General features: G+C 36.7%; 1 protein-coding gene across 1 annotated transcript in view; it reads left to right on the top strand.

Moving 5' to 3' along the window:
- The first annotated feature begins 20 nt into the window (after nt 1–20).
- UCHL3 (ubiquitin C-terminal hydrolase L3) overlaps nt 21–18,460 on the top strand; it is a 44,658-nt gene continuing 26,218 nt past the window's right edge. The window contains exons 1-6 of the mRNA XM_074815518.1: nt 21–257; nt 513–524; nt 12,316–12,444; nt 15,646–15,802; nt 16,176–16,261; nt 17,355–17,402. Of these exons, the coding sequence (XP_074671619.1) occupies nt 216–257; nt 513–524; nt 12,316–12,444; nt 15,646–15,802; nt 16,176–16,261; nt 17,355–17,402 (474 nt within the window). The 5' untranslated portion in view covers nt 21–215. The remainder of the gene's footprint in view (nt 258–512; nt 525–12,315; nt 12,445–15,645; nt 15,803–16,175; nt 16,262–17,354; nt 17,403–18,460) is intronic.

The raw sequence follows: 18,460 nt of genomic DNA, 5'->3' as shown, positions 1-18,460 counted from the left end.
CCCGCCGCTCCGCAGGAGTGGAAAAGTGTGCGTGGGGGCTCTGAGGGTTCGTTTCTTTTCCGCCCCACTCCCCCTCTCCCCCTTTCTCGCGCGTCTCGGTGGTGCGGTCCCGGGTCAGGGCTGAGGCGAGGCGGTGTGAGGCGCTGTCAGAGCCGTGCTGCTAGGCTGAGCCCAGTGCCGGTACCAGGAGCCGCCGCGCCGCCACCGCCACCGCCATGGAGCCCCATCGCTGGCTGCCCCTGGAGGCCAACCCCGACGTGAGTGCCCGGCGCGGGGGTGGTGGGGGAGCTACCATGTGCGCGAGTGGGCTGCCTGCCTGCCTGCTGTCGGGAGGGAGGGAGGGAGGGAGGGAGGGAGGGAGGGAGGATGGCGGAGGGGAGCGGGCTCGGGGCCGCTTTGGGCTCAGCATCGCGGGCTGAGGGTTGGCTGGTGGGGGCAGGGAACGGGGGAGGTCTTAGCCCGCGGATCTAACTGGGTTTTTAACTCCCTTATCTCTTCTGCTTTCTTTTCAGGTCACGAATCAGGTAAGCAGCTCTTATTTGAGATAACCTTTAGCCTCTCTGCAGCTTTAGGCCCATCTTCTTTCATTTTTATGTGGTAAAGGCTCCTGCTTCTCCAACGAGAGTAACCTCTTCCCTCCCCCACGGGTGCCTGTGCTCAGTCTTCTAATACTGGACCGTACTGGAAGCTCCTCTGAAACCTCCCAGCACGTAGTGGCATGTGAAGATACTGTATGAAGGAAAGGACAGTAAAAGAAAAGAGAATAGTGGTCTGGCTATTGATGTAATTTCTCATGTGTTTCAAGATGGGTTTTAATTCATTAATTAATGATTAAAACGTATTTATATGTAACATGTGCCAGTTCTGGACCTGTACATGATGGATTTGTGCACTTGCATGGATCTGCTTACATCATCATTGTGTTGCAGCCTCTTTCTTCTTTGGCTGACCATAAGAAATAATGTCATTTTACCATATTTGCACTTTGCTGCTTACTCATAACAACATCTGCATTATTTGTTGTTGCTGTTTTTGTTAGTGTAGTAGAATCCACGCTAGAGAAAGGAAGCTTGTTCTGGTCCACAAAACGATGTAAGCTCTAGATAAACTCTAGCTGTAAGGAGATCACACATGCTCCAACCCTGCATCTGTTCTGAGTATCTTTTAACAAGCATTAGAGGTCAGATGTTGATCCCAGCAGGCCTGTTGATAATGTTATCGTTTCCTAGGACATGTAATTTTGCAATTCTTATAGTATTGCTGCTGTGGAGCAATTTGAGAAAGTTTTTAATTCTAGTCCTGAGTTAAAATTAACAACCTTTCCAGGGTTGGAATGTTATGTTTTAGATTTTTTAGATTTAAAAATTTTGAAATTCTGAGACTAAATTCCAGTTCGAAAGAAAATAAATGTGAATAAATGACTATCAGAATTTCAAATTCTCTAACTTCTCACTTTACAGATGTGGAGATGAACTCATCATGGTACAAATAAAGTCCTGTCAGCTGTAAAGTAGAGATTGAGGGGGAAAAACTAGTGACTTTTTAAAATCTGAATTATAACATTTATGTTGGATGGAGAAAATCCTTGATTTTGGACACACGTAGAGTTGTTCGTTTAACATTGTTCTGTCTCTCTTGCCCATTGGCTTTGCATTGATGATGGATGATATATGTCTACATATATCAATTGTGGATGATCATGGATTATTAACTTTTACTCCACAAGGATTTTCTTTTTAATATTTCTGCACAGAAAAGGCCAGTTTAGACCAGTTAGTCTTCCTCCTTCAGTATTATTTTGCCAGTCTTAACTGAGCAGTGGTGGTTGTTATTATCTAGACTGAGAGGTGTATATTTGAAAAAAAAAAAAAAAAAAAGGCAAGAAAATGGTCTTGAATACACCTTGCATTATTAGTCACTGTTCTTTTGATCTCATCAGTATGGTGGTAAACTCTATAACAACAGGGCTATTAGTCACAAGTTATTCATATCCTGCTTACAACAGGATCCCATATTGCAGCAATAATAGTAATTTGAGATTCAAATGAAATTGCAAACGCATTTTTAAAAAATCCTGCTGAGGTAATTGCAAGGACAGACTTTTTTTGTGGTACTCCGTGCTGTATTCTGTAAAATATTCCAGAATTCTTCAGGATTGAAAAAAAACCCAACAATGGTGTGCCCCTAAGAGCTGTAATATATGTGTCTAGTAGTAGTTTAATGAATGTATCTCTTTACACAGATATCTGGACATGTGTTTCTTGGTTGGTTTGGGTTTTTTCGCTATTTGGTGGGGTTTTTTAAATTGTATTTTTTTTCTTATGGTAGCGGACTCTTAAAACCAAAACAAATCCAGTCACCTGTACGATGCGTGGATTCTTAAGTATTAGATCGTAGTCAGAACTGTCATTACGATTTTACAAATGCTTAGCCTATTTTGGTTATTGTACCAATCAGTTTATTCCCTTTTTTAATAGTAACTTGAAAGGTAATGTGCTAAATGCAAGTTCATTTGCTTTTAATATGTTCTTACCATACTGTGTGCTCTGTAGTTTTGCAATGTAAGTTGTGAATTTGAGACTCTTTCAATCTTTGTGGTAGAAATTCAGACTGTAATGGAGAAGAACTGATATTTCTCAGTTACAGGTTATGTGAAATCTTTCCAAAATAGCTTGAAAGTTTTTTTCTGTCTGAAAGCATTTATGTTATAATACAAGTCTAGGAATTTCTAAATCCTTAGGGTATATAGGCCCTCTCTTTGTGTATGCGTGTAAGAATTATTTAAAGGTTCAGAAACTAGCTGGTGAGGATAAACAGGAATATTCTTTCATAGCTCTAAGAATTTCCAGTGACAGTGACTCATTCGGAATACCGCAGCCACGTATCTGTAGTGGTGTTTTTAAGAGAGAAGTCCGTGTAGTTAAATGTACCATACAGTGCTAATTTAATTGTCACAATACTTTTTTTCCCTTCCACTTCTAGAGTCTGATAGAATGAATTGTTGTCCACCTCTAATACAGAAAGAGTTGACAATTCAGCATTTACAAAGCTCCACTTTGTGTACAGTGATGACAGGGGATGGTTTCTTCTCCTTGACCTTCAGCTGGGGGGCCTGATATGACCAGTGCTACCCTTCTTCCTGAATCTCTTACCAGAGTTTCCCCACTAATGGGAGAGAGAAAGCAAGAAAATGGGGTTTATCTGCCCACTGTTTACCAGATAATGTTTGGCTGTGTATCTTGCTCTGAATTTCTTCTACCAACAAAAAAAAAAAGACTGCATACAAATTGTTGGAGTGAAAAGATCAGACACAAGCTGATTGTTCATCGTGATGCCTCTTCTGTCTGGCTTGCAACCCACGATTGATTCCCTGGCAAGTGTAGATAAACAAAAAGGTAGAATTGGTGGATATCTTTCTTGATCTCCCACCTTTCTTCATTCTCTCTTTCCTTTCATCATCTCACATGTTATAAGAAATATCCTTACTTTCTAGATAAGGTACCATGTCAACTCATGCCTCTGTTATATCCAGATAAGGATAGAGTAATTGGCTGCATCTGATTATGAAGCTCAAGCACTGGTTTCGGGTAGTTCAGAGTTAAACTATTGAGAGAGTTGGCTGTGACTTGGATTTCTCTTGCCACATAAGGTTTACTTGCCAGTTCTTAGTCACCTTCCAGTGTTATTTTGAGGCCTTTGATCCTACTTCTTTTTTTTTTTTTTTTTTTTTTTTTTGAAAAAAGCCATTAAGGTACTGAGAGTTAGCTACATAAATTAATTTCGGTCCGTGGACGCTCTTGACAGTTGTGACTTTAAAGTTGCAGGGACAATAACGATCACAAAACATAGATCAAATGGCAGAAACTGGATACAGTCAGTCTTCACGCAGTTATGGAACACATTTCTTAAGGGTGTGAGGCAAATACAGAGATTGATTAATTATCTTGAGGAAAGAAACTTTACGCTTCCTAAAAGGTCTTTCCATTTTCGAACTCTGCAACACTATCACATAAGCTTTCCCAAAAGAAAACCCTACTGATCGAAGTCATTGAAAAGGTAGTGCATGCAATTCCTGAAGTACATTGGGTGGTAGAACTTGTAGATGAGCTACTGTGTTGGAGTGAAAGGATGTTGGATGTGAAGAAACAGAGATGTCCTTCCGAAAAAGTGTTGCTAATCTTTTTGTTTGTTTGTTTTTAGTTGGGGTGTGGGGGAGTGGAGTTTAACTCTTCTGTTGTAAGCAGAGTAGAAACGGTGGAGATAGTGTGCATGCTTGGAAAACAGCCTGTTATTATGAGTGTAGCCTCAGAAAGTGGAAGACCAGGACTCAGTTTGTGTCTTACTGTAAAGAGAGTACCCCAGAAAGCTTCCACAGAGCCAACAAAGGGGAAGTGTTGAGGCTGTGGCACAGCATAACAAAGAGTAAGCACAAGGACAAAAATGAAGGGATTGTAGACATCCACTGTGAGATGACTTGTTGAATGGCCGCTTCTAATTTAAAATATCTTAAACTACATGGACCTCTTATTGAGTTTAAATGGGTAGATATGTTGCAAAGGGAAAATTGTAATTTGTTTTGGTGTTTAGAGCATTATTTATTTGAATAGATGAAAGACTGACTTAGATCTGCCTTTGTACATTTCTCAGTAATTGAAAGCTAGGAAAACCATGCGTTTAATTTCTCTATTTGTGCTTCCACTTGTGGCCTTTTTTTATGCTCTTTTTTGCTCAGTTTCTTATTTCTCTTTCAATGACATAAACTAAAAATTATGACAAAGAAACCCTTATGTTTCAAATACTGTTTAAAGTGAATGGGGTGCTACAGAGTGGAAAGCAAGTGATAGTTGTTCATGCGATAGATTATGTTGTTGCATTGAAGATGCTGTTCCTGTTTCCACATTTTCCTCGGCTTAAAGAACCAGGAGAATCGGTAGAATCCAGTTGTTTTAGTACACTGTAAAAAATAATATGTATAATAGCTTATTTGGAAAAGTGGATTGATCTGGCTTATGCCCATAATGAATAACTGTTTAGATCATAGAAAAAAGGTTTATAAGTGTTTTTAACAGCGTAACACGGTGTCCTGTTTTGAACCAGTGGCTCAGTAGCTGCACCTCAGGACTCTGTTCGGAGCATTCTAAAGCTCTTGCTCGGTGGCGCGGTTTCGGCGGAAGCCTGGGTGAGCTGGTTAGCCCAGCTGCCTGGGCGCTTTGCATTGCTGCCTGTGTGATGTCCTGGTTCAATATATATGTCAGTGCCTGGACATACCAAGTATTAAGTTTCAAAACTGCTTGATGGCTTTTAAAAATATATACCTCTCATTGTGAAGATCAGGAGCACTAACTCTGAGTCAGTGCTGCTCTTTTAGATACCCTGAAGAAAATAACAGTTGGAAGGACAAGAATTTTGTGGGTGTAAGATTTCTCACATATTTGATGAAGTTGAAAGAGTTCTCTTTTTCCTCCTTCACTGCAAATTTTGAAATAAATAATTTTTTAAAAATTGTGATGATAAATGGGCTGTATTCCTTGAACTGTATTAAGAGGTTCTGAAATACAGCGCTTGAGGATATTAAAGAATTGGTAATAAATCTTGAATTCCCCAAGTAAGTTTATTGTAATGGAGCGTCCCTTGTTTGGGCAAGACCATATTGTGGCTGCTCGTAAGTAAGGAGTAGTTAGTAAAGAAGAGTAATGCAGTTCATGTAAGTTACAGCCATGTATTTGCTTCTGGTGTGGCTTTTGACCTGCTGTGTAGAACTAAAGTTTCTAGAACTGCTGCCATTTTGTCATATCAGACATTTTGATTAATGGTCCAAAAGACACCTTCTCTAAAACGTATTGAAAAATGATCCCTTTGTTTTAATTCCATAAATGTCATAATGAAAGAATTAAGAAATATATCCTTAAAATGCCCAAACAATAAAATATTGTTTGGGTGGTTCCCTTATTTCTATTAAGGAATTTCACTTCTGAAGCAAGCAATTTTTTGTCTCTATGCCTCTAGAAATAATGTATAAAGAATTGAAAGCAAAATATTGTGCATTTATATTTTTAATACAGATTAGTTTAATAAGAATTGGATACTTAAAGGGCTGAATGCAACCATCTATTTGTGGATTTATATAAACTGTAATGTAAGTGTTTTTCTGTTGTTTTTTTCCTTGGTGACAATTCTGTCAGACATTTTATACAGTGTCTTACTACTTTCTAGGGAAAAAACTAGCCTCAATTTAAGAAAGTGCCAAAAAAACTTATGCATTAATGAAAAAGTTACAAAATACTGATTATCTCAATTGGTCTAATTAGATCTAGTCCTCCCAGTTTCCTAAAGCCATAGGCATGTTGGTTTTTTTTTTTTTCAGAATAAAGTCTTAACTGTGGTTTTGTTGTGATGCAGTGATGCTTTAATACACCGAGCAGAAGTACAATAAAATGTCGACTCCGTTGGTGTCTTGGTTTGCATTTGCATTTAGAAGAGGATTACAACAGTTGGTTCTTCCCACAAAAGCTCTTGGACTTTTGCATCTGAGTGTCTGGAAATGTTTGTGCATTTCACCAGTTTTATGTTTTCAGGGTTCCAACTTGTATACAAATACCACAGTAAAATGTGGAAAACTCAGTCTTGAATATAATGCCTTAGTATTTAGAATGTGGTGGCATTCTTGAAATATTTGTAAATGCTGCCCAACTTTAATTGCACCTAAATTTCAAAGTCTGTTTTGTTTCAGTGTTTGTCCTCACTGTTGTTTTTACATGCAAGTGACAAAGTGGAAGAGAGCATCTCTACTTCAGACAATATTTAAATTGTACATTAGCCACTTCAGAAATTATCTGCTAAAATAAATTGCACCCTTACTTTTTTTTACACCACTTACCCTTTCCACATCTCCATCAGCCCCATAAATCAAATCTTCCTACCAGCTGTGTAACTGTGTTGGCAGAAGTACTGTTTTAAACTGCTGAATTCAAGTCGCCTGGGTGAAGATATTGCTTGGTTGCCTTTGTCCACTGGGTTTCCATTCTACTTTTGAGACTCTTTAAATAAAGCATGAGGTATTTTTTCTTTAATTAAATAAATTTCATGAACCTTAAAGGTATCTAGTGTGCCTCAGAGCAGAATTGTGTATTAAAGATAACTGCTCTGTGCTTCTTTCAATGCCCGATAGTTAGTAGGTTAAAGTGGTGGTAACGACAATGAAAACAGCCTAGGTTATACCACATACCACGTAGGTAGCATGCCTAAATGGCTTATTGTAATGATTTTGCTATTAACTAAGATTTAGACACATATTTACAATTTGTGGTGATTTAGAATAGAATCACGTAGGCTGGAAGGGACCTCTACATTTCTGTAGTCCAACCCTGTTCTGTTCAAAACAGGTTGCTCAGGAACTTGTCAAGTTCTGAATTCCTCAAAGGGTGGAGACTCCACATCCTTCTGTGCAGCCTGTGCTAGTGGTTGACCATGATCATTATTTTTAAAATTTATTTTCAAATGCTTTCCTTAACAAGTTCAAATTTAATGTGTTCTAGCCTATGTCCATTGCTTCTCACTGTTCTCCTGTGCACTGCTGAGATGAGTCTGTCTCCATCTTCTCTCTTAGCTAGTTGAAAACAGTAATTACCAGGTGAGAAGGAGGGGCCTTCTGCAATACTGGGGAGAAAAGGAGAAATGCAGGAGAAGTGCAGATAAGGTGTGTGTGTATGCGTGTGTGTAACGTCATTTCAGAAGTGACTTTCTGTCTAATGGTTAGCTGGGCCAGTGAAAAACCAAGAAGGTACTTTAATACAACAAGAAAAGAGATAACTGAAAATATGACAACAATCAGTAAAAACAAAGCTCTGAAAAAGTTAATAAAGTAGAAATGGACATGTGTGGTGTTTCTGTTGTTCTTCTTCCTGAGCCCCAGCTCAGGAATATATATTGTAGCCAAATATATATTTTTTTTCTTTTCTAAGGTAAATGCTTGAAGACATACAAATTAAGAATAGTCAGCAATGTGATAAGCAGTGACTGAAAAAGAGTACCTAATACTCTCCTGTGCAGATCTAGGGAAATATAAAGCTGTTTTATGTTAACCTGAGTATGTAGTGTCAATAAGCTAAGAGAAAGTAAACAGCTGAAAGTGAGTGAGGCTTCAGATACAGTGAAGTACCTTAACTTCTTTGTCTAGTAGGTATCTGTAGAATAAAATTGCTTGGGTAATCACAGAATAATTTGAATGCAAAGCAGCAGAGGTCCCTCCCTATGAATGATGCTGTCTAAAAAGCATACAGAACTGCCTGCTGTCCTAAAGCAGGGGAAGGGGTTGCTTCATCTCCTGTTGTGTAAATTTTTTTTTTTTTTTTTTGTACCAGCATCTTTGTCTGGCCTAGGAAAGTGCTAGAAAAAGACTGAGGGAGAAAAAAAGAGGTTTAATTTAGTTATTACTAATGTAGTCAGATAACTTGCCAAAATTGAAGCTGTTGCTTGTGACATCTCTTTCCTGACCTTCCTGTGTCACACCTAATACGGATTTTTGTTCCTCTAAAGAATTTTCCCTGGTTTCTAACAACTTGTATTTATTCCTACAAAACTTCTTCTCCCTGACGTTATTAAATACAGTCTTGCTTGTATCCATGCAGAATACAGTTGCAAAAGATTATTTATCTGGCTGCATCATTGATTGAACTCCTCTTTTTCTTTGCATGTCTCCCCATAAAAATAAGCTCCATATATTTGTTTTAAGGGTTCTTCCCATTCATCTGTTGCCAATCTGTCACACTCTTTCACACAGGTGCTTATGCTGCAAGATTTTATCATCTACTTACTAAATGTTCAGAAGGATATCTCTATAATTTTTTTTCCAGGCTTGAATGAAACCCTCTTGATACACAGAGATACCTCCTTTGCCTGTTTTTGTGTCTGTCTTTAGTATTATTTTTTTAAAAAATGATTATACAATAAAGTTTTTAGGCTGCTTGTGTGTTATGATCACTGCCTGGCATACTAAGCCTATGCTCTTGCTGTTCTCTCTAGTGCTGACCATCACTTCTAGTCATCACTCTCATTGTATGCTGAAATTTATTATTTCTTAGATTGTAAAGTTTCTAGGCAGTATGGTAACATGAGTAATGAAAGGTACCCTGTATCTGTGGAGTTTTAGTTATGTTGAATATTTCACTCCAGAGTTTTAGTAGCTATTCTTGGGTTTAGGGAGCATTTTGTAGATTTGGGGTTTGTGGTGGTTGTTGGGTTGTTGTTTTTTTTTTTTTATCCCAGTGGACAGAAGAACCTGAATCGCTTATTTGTCCAGTAGCTTAATTCTAGCATTGCCTCTTCTGGTTGTGGGGTCTTTTTCTAGGTGAGTGTTGTTTTTATTTTGTTGGGGTTTTGTACCCTTATTTCATATAATCTTGCAAAATAATAAATGGCATTTTTTCAATTACATTGCTTTTTCCTACAGTTCTGAATAACAGCAGGAAAAATGATGGAAAGATTAGTCATTGGCTTAATAAGAAAAGTACTAAAAGTACAAGTAATATTTTAATGAACCCATACACATACTCCTTTCCGCTTTGGAATTTTTTTTGTTATTCACAAAGTGGTAATTATCTTCACAGCCTAGAGAGTTAGAACAGGAGTTTAAAATATACTGTCTTCTGTTTCATCAGGTAGTAAAGACTCAACACTTTCCCTTTTCCCCATTTTCATTAAAAGAGTAATTTGGCCTTCTTCCCAATCTTGGCAAGACTTAAAGGTGGTACAGAACCAAAAGAGCTTGGTCTATTTACATGAGCAATCTTTTGAGTGAATTTTCTTATTGTACTTCACAACTACCTTGTTTTTTAAACTAGTCAAAAAGGGTAGGTTCTTCAAAGCTTTAATTATGACTTGTGCCCAGTCCCACAAACCTCTACATAAGGGAACAAAATTTCATTGAGAGCTTGATAAAGACCCTTTATTTTCCCTCTCATGCCCCTTTTCCTCTTTGAATTTATGGTCAATCCATCTTTTTCATTATTAGTAGGTAGTGTAAGAAAAAGAGAAAAACGGGGAAGTGTTTACATGGCCTTACGAAAAGAAAATCTCCGTATTTTGCAATGCAGCCAGACTCAAATACTGAACTAGCTCTGTGAACTGTACTGTAGATACACAGAAAGCCATTTTCATTTTTCCAAGATACTCTTTAAACTTTTTTCAAACTTAAATCACATTTACTTGCCCTTGGTTTTGATGTCATGTCTTGCAGCATAAAATGTAAAGAGAATAATGCATTTAAAATGGTGAAGTGTGGGGTTGTTTTGGTTTTTCCCCCTCAAAACACTGGCTGCAAAACTGCAGCTTCATTCTCTTCATAAACTTAGGGGTATGTGTATTCTCTATTGTTTTGCCCCCTTGTAGAAGATATTCCTAAGTGTTAGTGGTAAAAATCTTCCTTACTCTTTATAAATACTTGTTGTCCATACATTCAGCCTTTGCAGAAATTGTGTCCTTTGTATCTCTAAATATTGAGAGTCAGCCTCTTGGTTATGTCTCCTGAAAGACAACCACCTTGCCTCTTGCCCAATAAAAGTTGAAACTGGTATTTGAAGGGATCTCCTGTTAGACAAAGACAGTTGTATTTCATTATATGTTCTCATGTTCTGTTTTAATAAAATACTCATTTTGTGTATTTCTTACAGTTACATCTATGTAGGTATGAATCTACTCAAACATGCTGTAACTGTTACTGAATTCTTGTGCATATGTGTAAACCTGCTTGCTAGGTGGATTATGGAAAGAAGAGAGAGTCATTATGCCTTTCAGTCTTATCATCTTACGTGATTCTTCAGTATCTTTACTGCAAATGTATCGATAAATAGATTTCCTCAAATAGCGTTGGGCAGGAAGTATGATGAAGCTTTTAAAGTAATCTTTCCCCTCTAAGAAAGATAATGGGCAAATTAGTTTAGTCTTCTACAGTATCACTTTTGGGAACAGCATTGGGAACTGCAGAGTTGCGTTTTGTTGAGAGTTAGCTGAAGAAACGTGTTAGGAGTTCATTGTTTTTCCATTAGAGAGGGTAGAGGAGTATTAATTGCTGCATGTTTTTTTAGGCATTAAAATTTGCAGCTGTTTATCAGCAGACTTTCCTTATTTTAAACCTGAGAGCCCCAGGTGACTAGATAAGATTTTACTATAGAACATGTTTTTTCCAGCAGCTGTGAAATGTTAACTTTTTGGAAAATACACAGGATTCCCACATCTTTAACTTTTTTCTCCAAAATGTATTTATTTTATCAGTAGAAGTAGTGTTTCAAAACAGGATTTGTGTATGCCACTGTGTACAATTAGATTTTTCTTACAATTATGGTCTGTGTGTGTGTATAGTAACGATAGTTTCTGAATTCAGTTAGGGTCTTCTAGAGTCTGATAACACAAATAGTTCAAATTGGTTTATATCATATATAGTTACTAATTCTCCAGCTATTGTTGTGGCACATAACTCACCTGAGTAGAAGAATATCTGATTAAAAAGTGAGCACCCAATTGTAGGCTAAGGTTGTCAAAGCTTGGTAGGTACTACAGACTCTCTTTCCTTCTTAAGTGGCTGAATGTGAGGTAAAAGATCCAAAATCACTTTTTGTATTGTGTCATAAGCTGTAGTATAGGAAAGATGATAAGAAAGCCTTTGGCTTAGATGCTGTTCAGAAGATCTAAAGAAGCAACTGAGAATTACTTGAAGATTCATGATTATTGTCTGACACTTAATCTTTGTCTACTTCAAAATATATTACTCCATCATAGTTTGAAAGGTTTTCTCATGTAAATGAGAAAGATACGCCTACTAAAATACGTATCTTGTGTCTCTTTTCTCAAAAGGCCATCGAAGATGACAGTTTTTTGAGTTGCTGAAACCCAGTAGCTCCAGTATGAGCACTGGTGTCAGGTATTCTGAAGTACTCATGGCATCAATATCATAAGTTTATTCATGTGTGCTCTGACCCATAATTTCTAGTTAAGTGAATATTCAGTACTTTTCTATTTTGTGATAAAACACTTGCAAAATGGCTGAAATGCTGTAATGCTTTAGACAATAGTGCTGGGATTGTTTTGACATTCATTTCATAAATCTATTTAAATAAAAAAAAATGGGGATTTTGTGTGTCTTTGTTAGCCCTATGATTTATTCAGCCTTATTTGTTAAAACTTGAATCTCATTTGTTCTCCTTAAATTTTGGAAAGTACAGGTTATTGCAATGTGTTTCACATAAGTACTCTGTTATGCTGCTAAAAAGATAGGTGTATGAGTGTACTCATTTAATATTATTCTCTTTTTTTCTTTTCCAGTTTCTCAAACAGTTAGGTATACATCCTGACTGGCAATTTGTAGATGTTTATGGTATGGAACCAGAACTGCTTAGCATGGTGCCAAGACCTGTCTGTGCAGTGCTACTTCTCTTTCCAATAACAGAAAAGGTAAATGTTTGTTTAATAATCAGCTAATCACTTTTGTTGTAAATGAAATGGGAACGAACAGTTTGGATCTTGTACTTTGGTGTCATAATAGAATCAAGATGAGTCTCAAACCTTATTCAAGAGACTTCTTAATTAAAAACAGCAACAAAATGTTTCCTTCAGAACCTTCTTTTGATAACCTTACATGTGTATTTCCAATTTCTTTTCAAATTGGAGTGGGAAAAGCCAATGTGGAAGCACAGAGAAATGCACTTAACATTTTTCTATTACAGACAATTTAAGGTGGGTTGTTTTTTTTTTTTTTTTGTAAGTATGCACTGTGAAATGGCTTGGTTCTGCTACTTTTAGCAGAAAGCTACATTAGCATAAGGAAAGTAAGAGGTAGGTTGGACTATGTCAAATGCAACTACTTTTTGAGTTTTCATACCAAACTTCAATCCACTTTCAGTTCAGTCATCAGTACCAATATGGCTTTTGCTTGTTGGACAGATGGGGCATATCTCAAAGATCAAAGAGAATCCCCCCACTTCTTCCTCTATGTTAGACTGTGAAATACTTGGTTTGGTTAAATCTTCAAGTCTGCATATTTTGTGTCGTCATATGCTTTTACATAGAGAAGACATCTATCTTATAGATCTCCTTCAAGTGTTATGTAGGTTGAAATGCATGATTCATATTGATCTTTCAATTTATAAAAATCTTACGTGACTGTCATGAGGTCAGCTAAAAAGTTTGAAGTGAATGTGCCCAGACTTCTTCCTTTTAATGCCTCTCAAAAAGAACATATGGTTTCTTAAGGAGAAAGCAGTTAGCTGTTAAAGCTTAACTTCTGTAACAAAACGTGTTTAAATAGAGAGGAGAGTGACTTGGTCAGTCCTCTTACTCATTAGGTCCTGTAAACTTTTGCATTCCCAGTTTCTCCAAAACAGCTATGTAGGCAGTCTTTTAATCAGGCTTGATTTGTGCCACCTCGATAGTTTTGAATTTAAGCAAACCCTTAACTGTCCTCACCTGTCTTGAGGAAATTTCCTTTCTGTCACCTTTGAGACGTTGTTTGTATGCTGTGGTTTCTGTCTGGCTGCTTGAGCTACAGGTCTGAGCACTCCTTCTGTGACTGTCACTTTTCTTTTGCCTCCCTGCCTGTGCAAACTTCCTTTCTTGGATCATGCTACAGGAGCATCATCCCATGGGAAAGAACAACCTTCTTGTTCCAGAAGGTGTATCTGATTTCATCCTGAAGAAGCATATGACAAATGGAACCAGAGAAACAGCATGTGCTCTGTTGCATCGATCAATCAAATTTGACCACCAGCCAAATATTTGAGATTTTCTCCAGCATGATAATCCTTCAGAAACATCAGGGACACAAGTGTTGCTATCAACTGTTTAGCCTGAGTGTGTGAAGGCTGAATCTTTCATGGGAAGTCCCAGTGTTCTGAAGCTTTTGTTGTTCAGTGTGGAATCCACAAGGTTCTTGAGCATTATTTCGTATTTCTGGAGTACTTTTCCTCTCCTTGGTCTCCTTTTCAAATGGCCTGTTATATTCTACCTTTATTTAATTTATTATTTATTTATTTTCTTGCTTGTGTCTACGTTTATGAAAGTGTGCCTCTTAATTAATTTTGCTGCCTTTGTAAACACTTTTCTATCATATTTTTGTTCTGTCCAGAAGTTCCTTTCTTTCATATTTCCTATATATCTATGTGCTTGAACTTGCTTTTAGGGCAAGATACTCTTGTTAGCATACACATAATCTTAGGGTTATTGTTCAGTTTAAAGGTCAATTACTTGCTTAGCCTGCATTGTAGGCTCTTCGCTCTAGGCAGAGTGAACAGTGTGAGCATTGAGCATTTTGGGCATTGTTCAGTGAATACACATCATGGGATAGCTCGGGTTAGGAGAGACCTCTTGAGGTGATCTGGTCTAACCCTTGCTCAAAATCATATTTTCAGTATTCTCAACATTTATATATTTATTTTTGCCATGGAGTTTATTTTGATTGGCAGGGAGTGAATGGCAGCTATGTTGTTTACCTTCTCTAATCTGAACTTTTGTCCTATTATGCTCTATTAATTTTTTTTCTCAATTAAATCAATTTTTGTTAACATGTAGATAAGTGGTGTCAAATTAAAATGCTTTCTACATGCTCTTGATGTTACTTAGACCATTCAGAGCATTCAGACGAGCTGCAAGCGTGGAATCGTGATGCTGGAAAAATTTCTTGTTTGTTTGTCACTGATGGTACATAGAGTCTGAGAAATTTCTCATGGGTTTTCAGGAAGGGTTGAAAACATTCTGCATTCAAACTTTACTTTTGTCATACTTGTATAAAAAGCCCATCTACTTCAATATTTTTTTTATCTGCAAAAGTACCTAGTAAAAGAGGCAAGGGAGGAAGAAGGAAGAGTGTTGGGTGGAATACTTGCAGTTTTCTCTTGTTCTTTTTCCGTTTGAGATGAAAATCTTAAAATAATTTTAAAAAACCCCAACCAAACAAAAAACCAAAAAACCCGACCCCTCCAAAGAAGCAATAAACCACAACCCACAAAAAAACCCCCACAAAACCAACATACTGTTGCACAGTATAACAGATTTTAGTCAATTATGATTTTTACAAAACAAGTCCTTTAGATTGTTTAAACTAAATTATTTCTTTTATTATAGAAAATAAACATTAACTTAATGAATATGGCCTTTGAAGGGCCTGTTTTGAAGCTGTCAGCACTATATAAATCTTACTTTATATTCCTGGAAAAAATGAAATATGAAAATGAAACTTGTAAGAATGCTTCATGCTGATTAAACACCTGAAGTATTATGGTTTGCTTGATAGTGTTTTGAGACTTCTGTCCTTAAAAGCTTTTTGTTGGATTTAAGAGAAACGATGACAGATGCTCAGATCAAGGAAATATTTTGAAAATTTTGAAATTATGTTAGAGAACACAAATTTCAAAATTATGTTTCAAGTGTGACTGGTTTTTGGCTAGTGACAAGGCATTGGTTTAAGAAACAATATAGAGCTCTTCACTTGAGTAAGTTTACATATACTTGTCAGACCACATATGTTAAGCATTTCAAATTACAAGTTGAGTTTTGTTTTTTATTAGTTAGCTGCTGCTTTTTTAAAAATTCATTTTTGCTAGGATAATGTAGCCAGTATCTATCTGTACTATTTGTGAATGTCTGTAACTTTCCTTCTAGTATGAAACCTTCAGAACAGAAGAAGAAGAGAGAATAAAAGCAAAGGGACAAGATGTCAAGTCATCCGTGTATTTCATGAAGCAGACCATTAACAATGCTTGTGGAACAATTGGTCTAATTCATGCTATTGCAAACAACAGAGATAAAATGAACTTTGGTAAGTTTTTTTGTTAGGGTGGGTTTTTGCTGGCTTTTTCCTTCTTTCCTTAAGTGTGGGGAGGCATGGAGGGAAGGATATGTTTTGTACTATTTTCTCTAAATATAACCATTCATAAAGGACGATCTCTATTCAAAGAGCTTTTCTACCTATAATTATAAAAACACTACTTCATAGCAATCCATGAACTAAAGCACATGAAATGTTGCAAACTTCAGCAGGTGGCAATTCCTCCTGCAATCAGCCTTCAGTGTCTTAAAGATATGATGTAATAATATCTTTAAACCTTTCATTGGATATAAGCACTATATAAGCTTTAGATGAAGTTGGAGTTAAAGCATGACTCTAATTATGTCTTTTTTATTTTTTTAAGAAACTAATTCTTCACTGAAAAAGTTCCTAGAAGATTCATTATCTATGACTCCTGAAGAGAGGGCCAAATATCTAGAAACTTACGAAGTTAGTATGATGTGGTTTTTACTTTTATTTAAAATGATATGAGAATTACTTGCATGAGTAGGTACTGTCCTTAGGACTTGATCCAGAGAAGCACTTAAATAATTCGATTTTATATGTGAGCTTGTGATCAGACAGTTGCTACAAAGAAAACCTTGCTTTGGTAGTTGGTAGTTTAAAGTATTTCTGCCTGCCCATAGCTCACTCAGCAGAATGGATCTTGTCAATGTTCTTCATCCATATTAATTCACTGTCTTAGTTTAAAATTACTTTGAAGAGGATGAGAAATGTGTGCGTAACCTTTTTGGTGGGTTCAGGATCCAATTTAATGGTCAACTTAAACTGTTCTGGGGCTATTGCTGAAATGATGGTCCTTCTGCCTCCTTTCATTTGTGCCTTCTAGTCATCTCTCTTTGGCTCTAGCTGTTTGGCGCACACAAAGAGCTGATTTGGCTGAAATATAATCTCCTTTCCCCACCACCCCAACCAATTAGATGAGCTAGCTGATAGTGTGGTTAGCCAGATCGTTAGCGCTGTCTGACAGGATGCAGCAGAAACATCTGGCCAGTGGTGGAAGGGGAGAATGGTGGTGTTGCTCCTGATGGTAATGACAGTCCCCCCTCAAAATTAAAACCTTGATGATTTCCAAGTCTGAGTTCAATTTAAATTTACTGTGAAGCCCTCAGGAATAAGGGTGTTAACACGTGGCTGAGGGAAGTAGTAACAAACAGAAACATTAGAAGTTAGATGACATTTTCTGTAGAAATGTTGGACACAAGATGTCTGATCTAAAGTATTTTGTCTGCTCGAGAAGTGATACATAACAAAAACACTTGCCTGTAGTGTTTTCTGTGTGTAAAAATGCCATTACAAACTGTTAGGTATTTGATTTGAATTGACTGTGATGAAACAGAAATATTGGTCTTCCGAGATCTTTGGAAGTGGAGATTATTTGTTTATTTTTTATTTACTTATTACAAACACTGAACAAAAATAGTTACATCTATGGTATTTGATAAAACGAAGAGCATACAGTGATTCTTAAAACACTGAAGTCTCTCATTTAAAGTCTGATTGAAATATGTTTTAATTTTAGGCTATTCGTGTCACTCATGAATCCAGTGCCCATGAAGGTCAGACTGAGGTATTCATTTTTAAAAAAAATCTTTGTTAATAACTACTTTGAGTTGAATATAACTGAAATGAAAACAATCTATATTAAAGGTTTACAGTGAAACGGAGATTATTGCTTGGTTTGCAGTGTTGTGTCATTAGTCAAAAATCAGGGCACAAAATCAAGTGGCATTGTTGGAGGGGGAAACCAGACTTGAAGCTTGTTTGTGGGGTTTTGCTTTGGGGCTGTTTGGGTTTTTTGTTTGTTTGTTTTGGTTTAGATTTTTTTAAGATTTTATATAACATGAATGATCTTTTCAAGCTTCATTTCAGAGTAAACCAGCCAGTAATAATATTTTTAATGAAAATTGAGGTTAGTAGCTGAGACTGTAAGATCCATAGTAATCATACAAGTGGAACAAACGTTTTATGAGAGTCTGAAAAGTTTTACTGCAAGAAAAGAAATGATACCATACTAGGTTTGCCATTGTGTATTTTCTACATCAGTCATACTATGGCAGTTTTTTCCATCTTTCCAGTTCAGATTTCAGTATCTGTTCCACAAAAAGAAAATTGATTAGATCGTTGCTAGCACTGCTTTGTTTGACAAAGAGAGGAACCCTCCTTTGTTTGGCTGTGACTTCAGTGACTCATCTGCTTGCTTTTTTTTTTTTTGAGTACCATAGCTGAGGTTTTCTTCTTATGGCTTGTATAGTGTCTTCTAAACAATGCAGGAGAAAGCAAAGGAGTCCTTTCTGCTCCCCCTTTTCCCACCATCTGGAAATGAAAATTAAGATAATTGTTTTAACTATTTCTATTATAGATAGTCATCTTCCTTTGTGATATTTTCTTTTAAAAAAAAACCCTACTATTTCTTCTTATCTCTTTCTCTAAATTAACCAAGGTTCTATATTTCAAGAAGAAACATCATAACAAATCCATATTTTCTTTGTTTTCTATGTGAGAGATTCCAAAAAATCTGGTCTGTTTTCTTAACAAATGAGTCCTTTTCTGGATATTCTTGGCAAGCTCAGTAAGAGAGAGACTGTGAAGATGATTCCCACAAGTTGCTGAAGAGTGAATCTTTTC

This window comes from Strix aluco, chromosome 2, assembly GCF_031877795.1.
Source record: "Strix aluco isolate bStrAlu1 chromosome 2, bStrAlu1.hap1, whole genome shotgun sequence".
In the NCBI taxonomy this organism is placed as follows: Eukaryota; Metazoa; Chordata; class Aves; order Strigiformes; family Strigidae; genus Strix; species Strix aluco.
The sequence above is the reverse complement of the archived record's forward strand: the minus strand, read 5'-3'. Positions and strand labels throughout refer to the sequence as shown.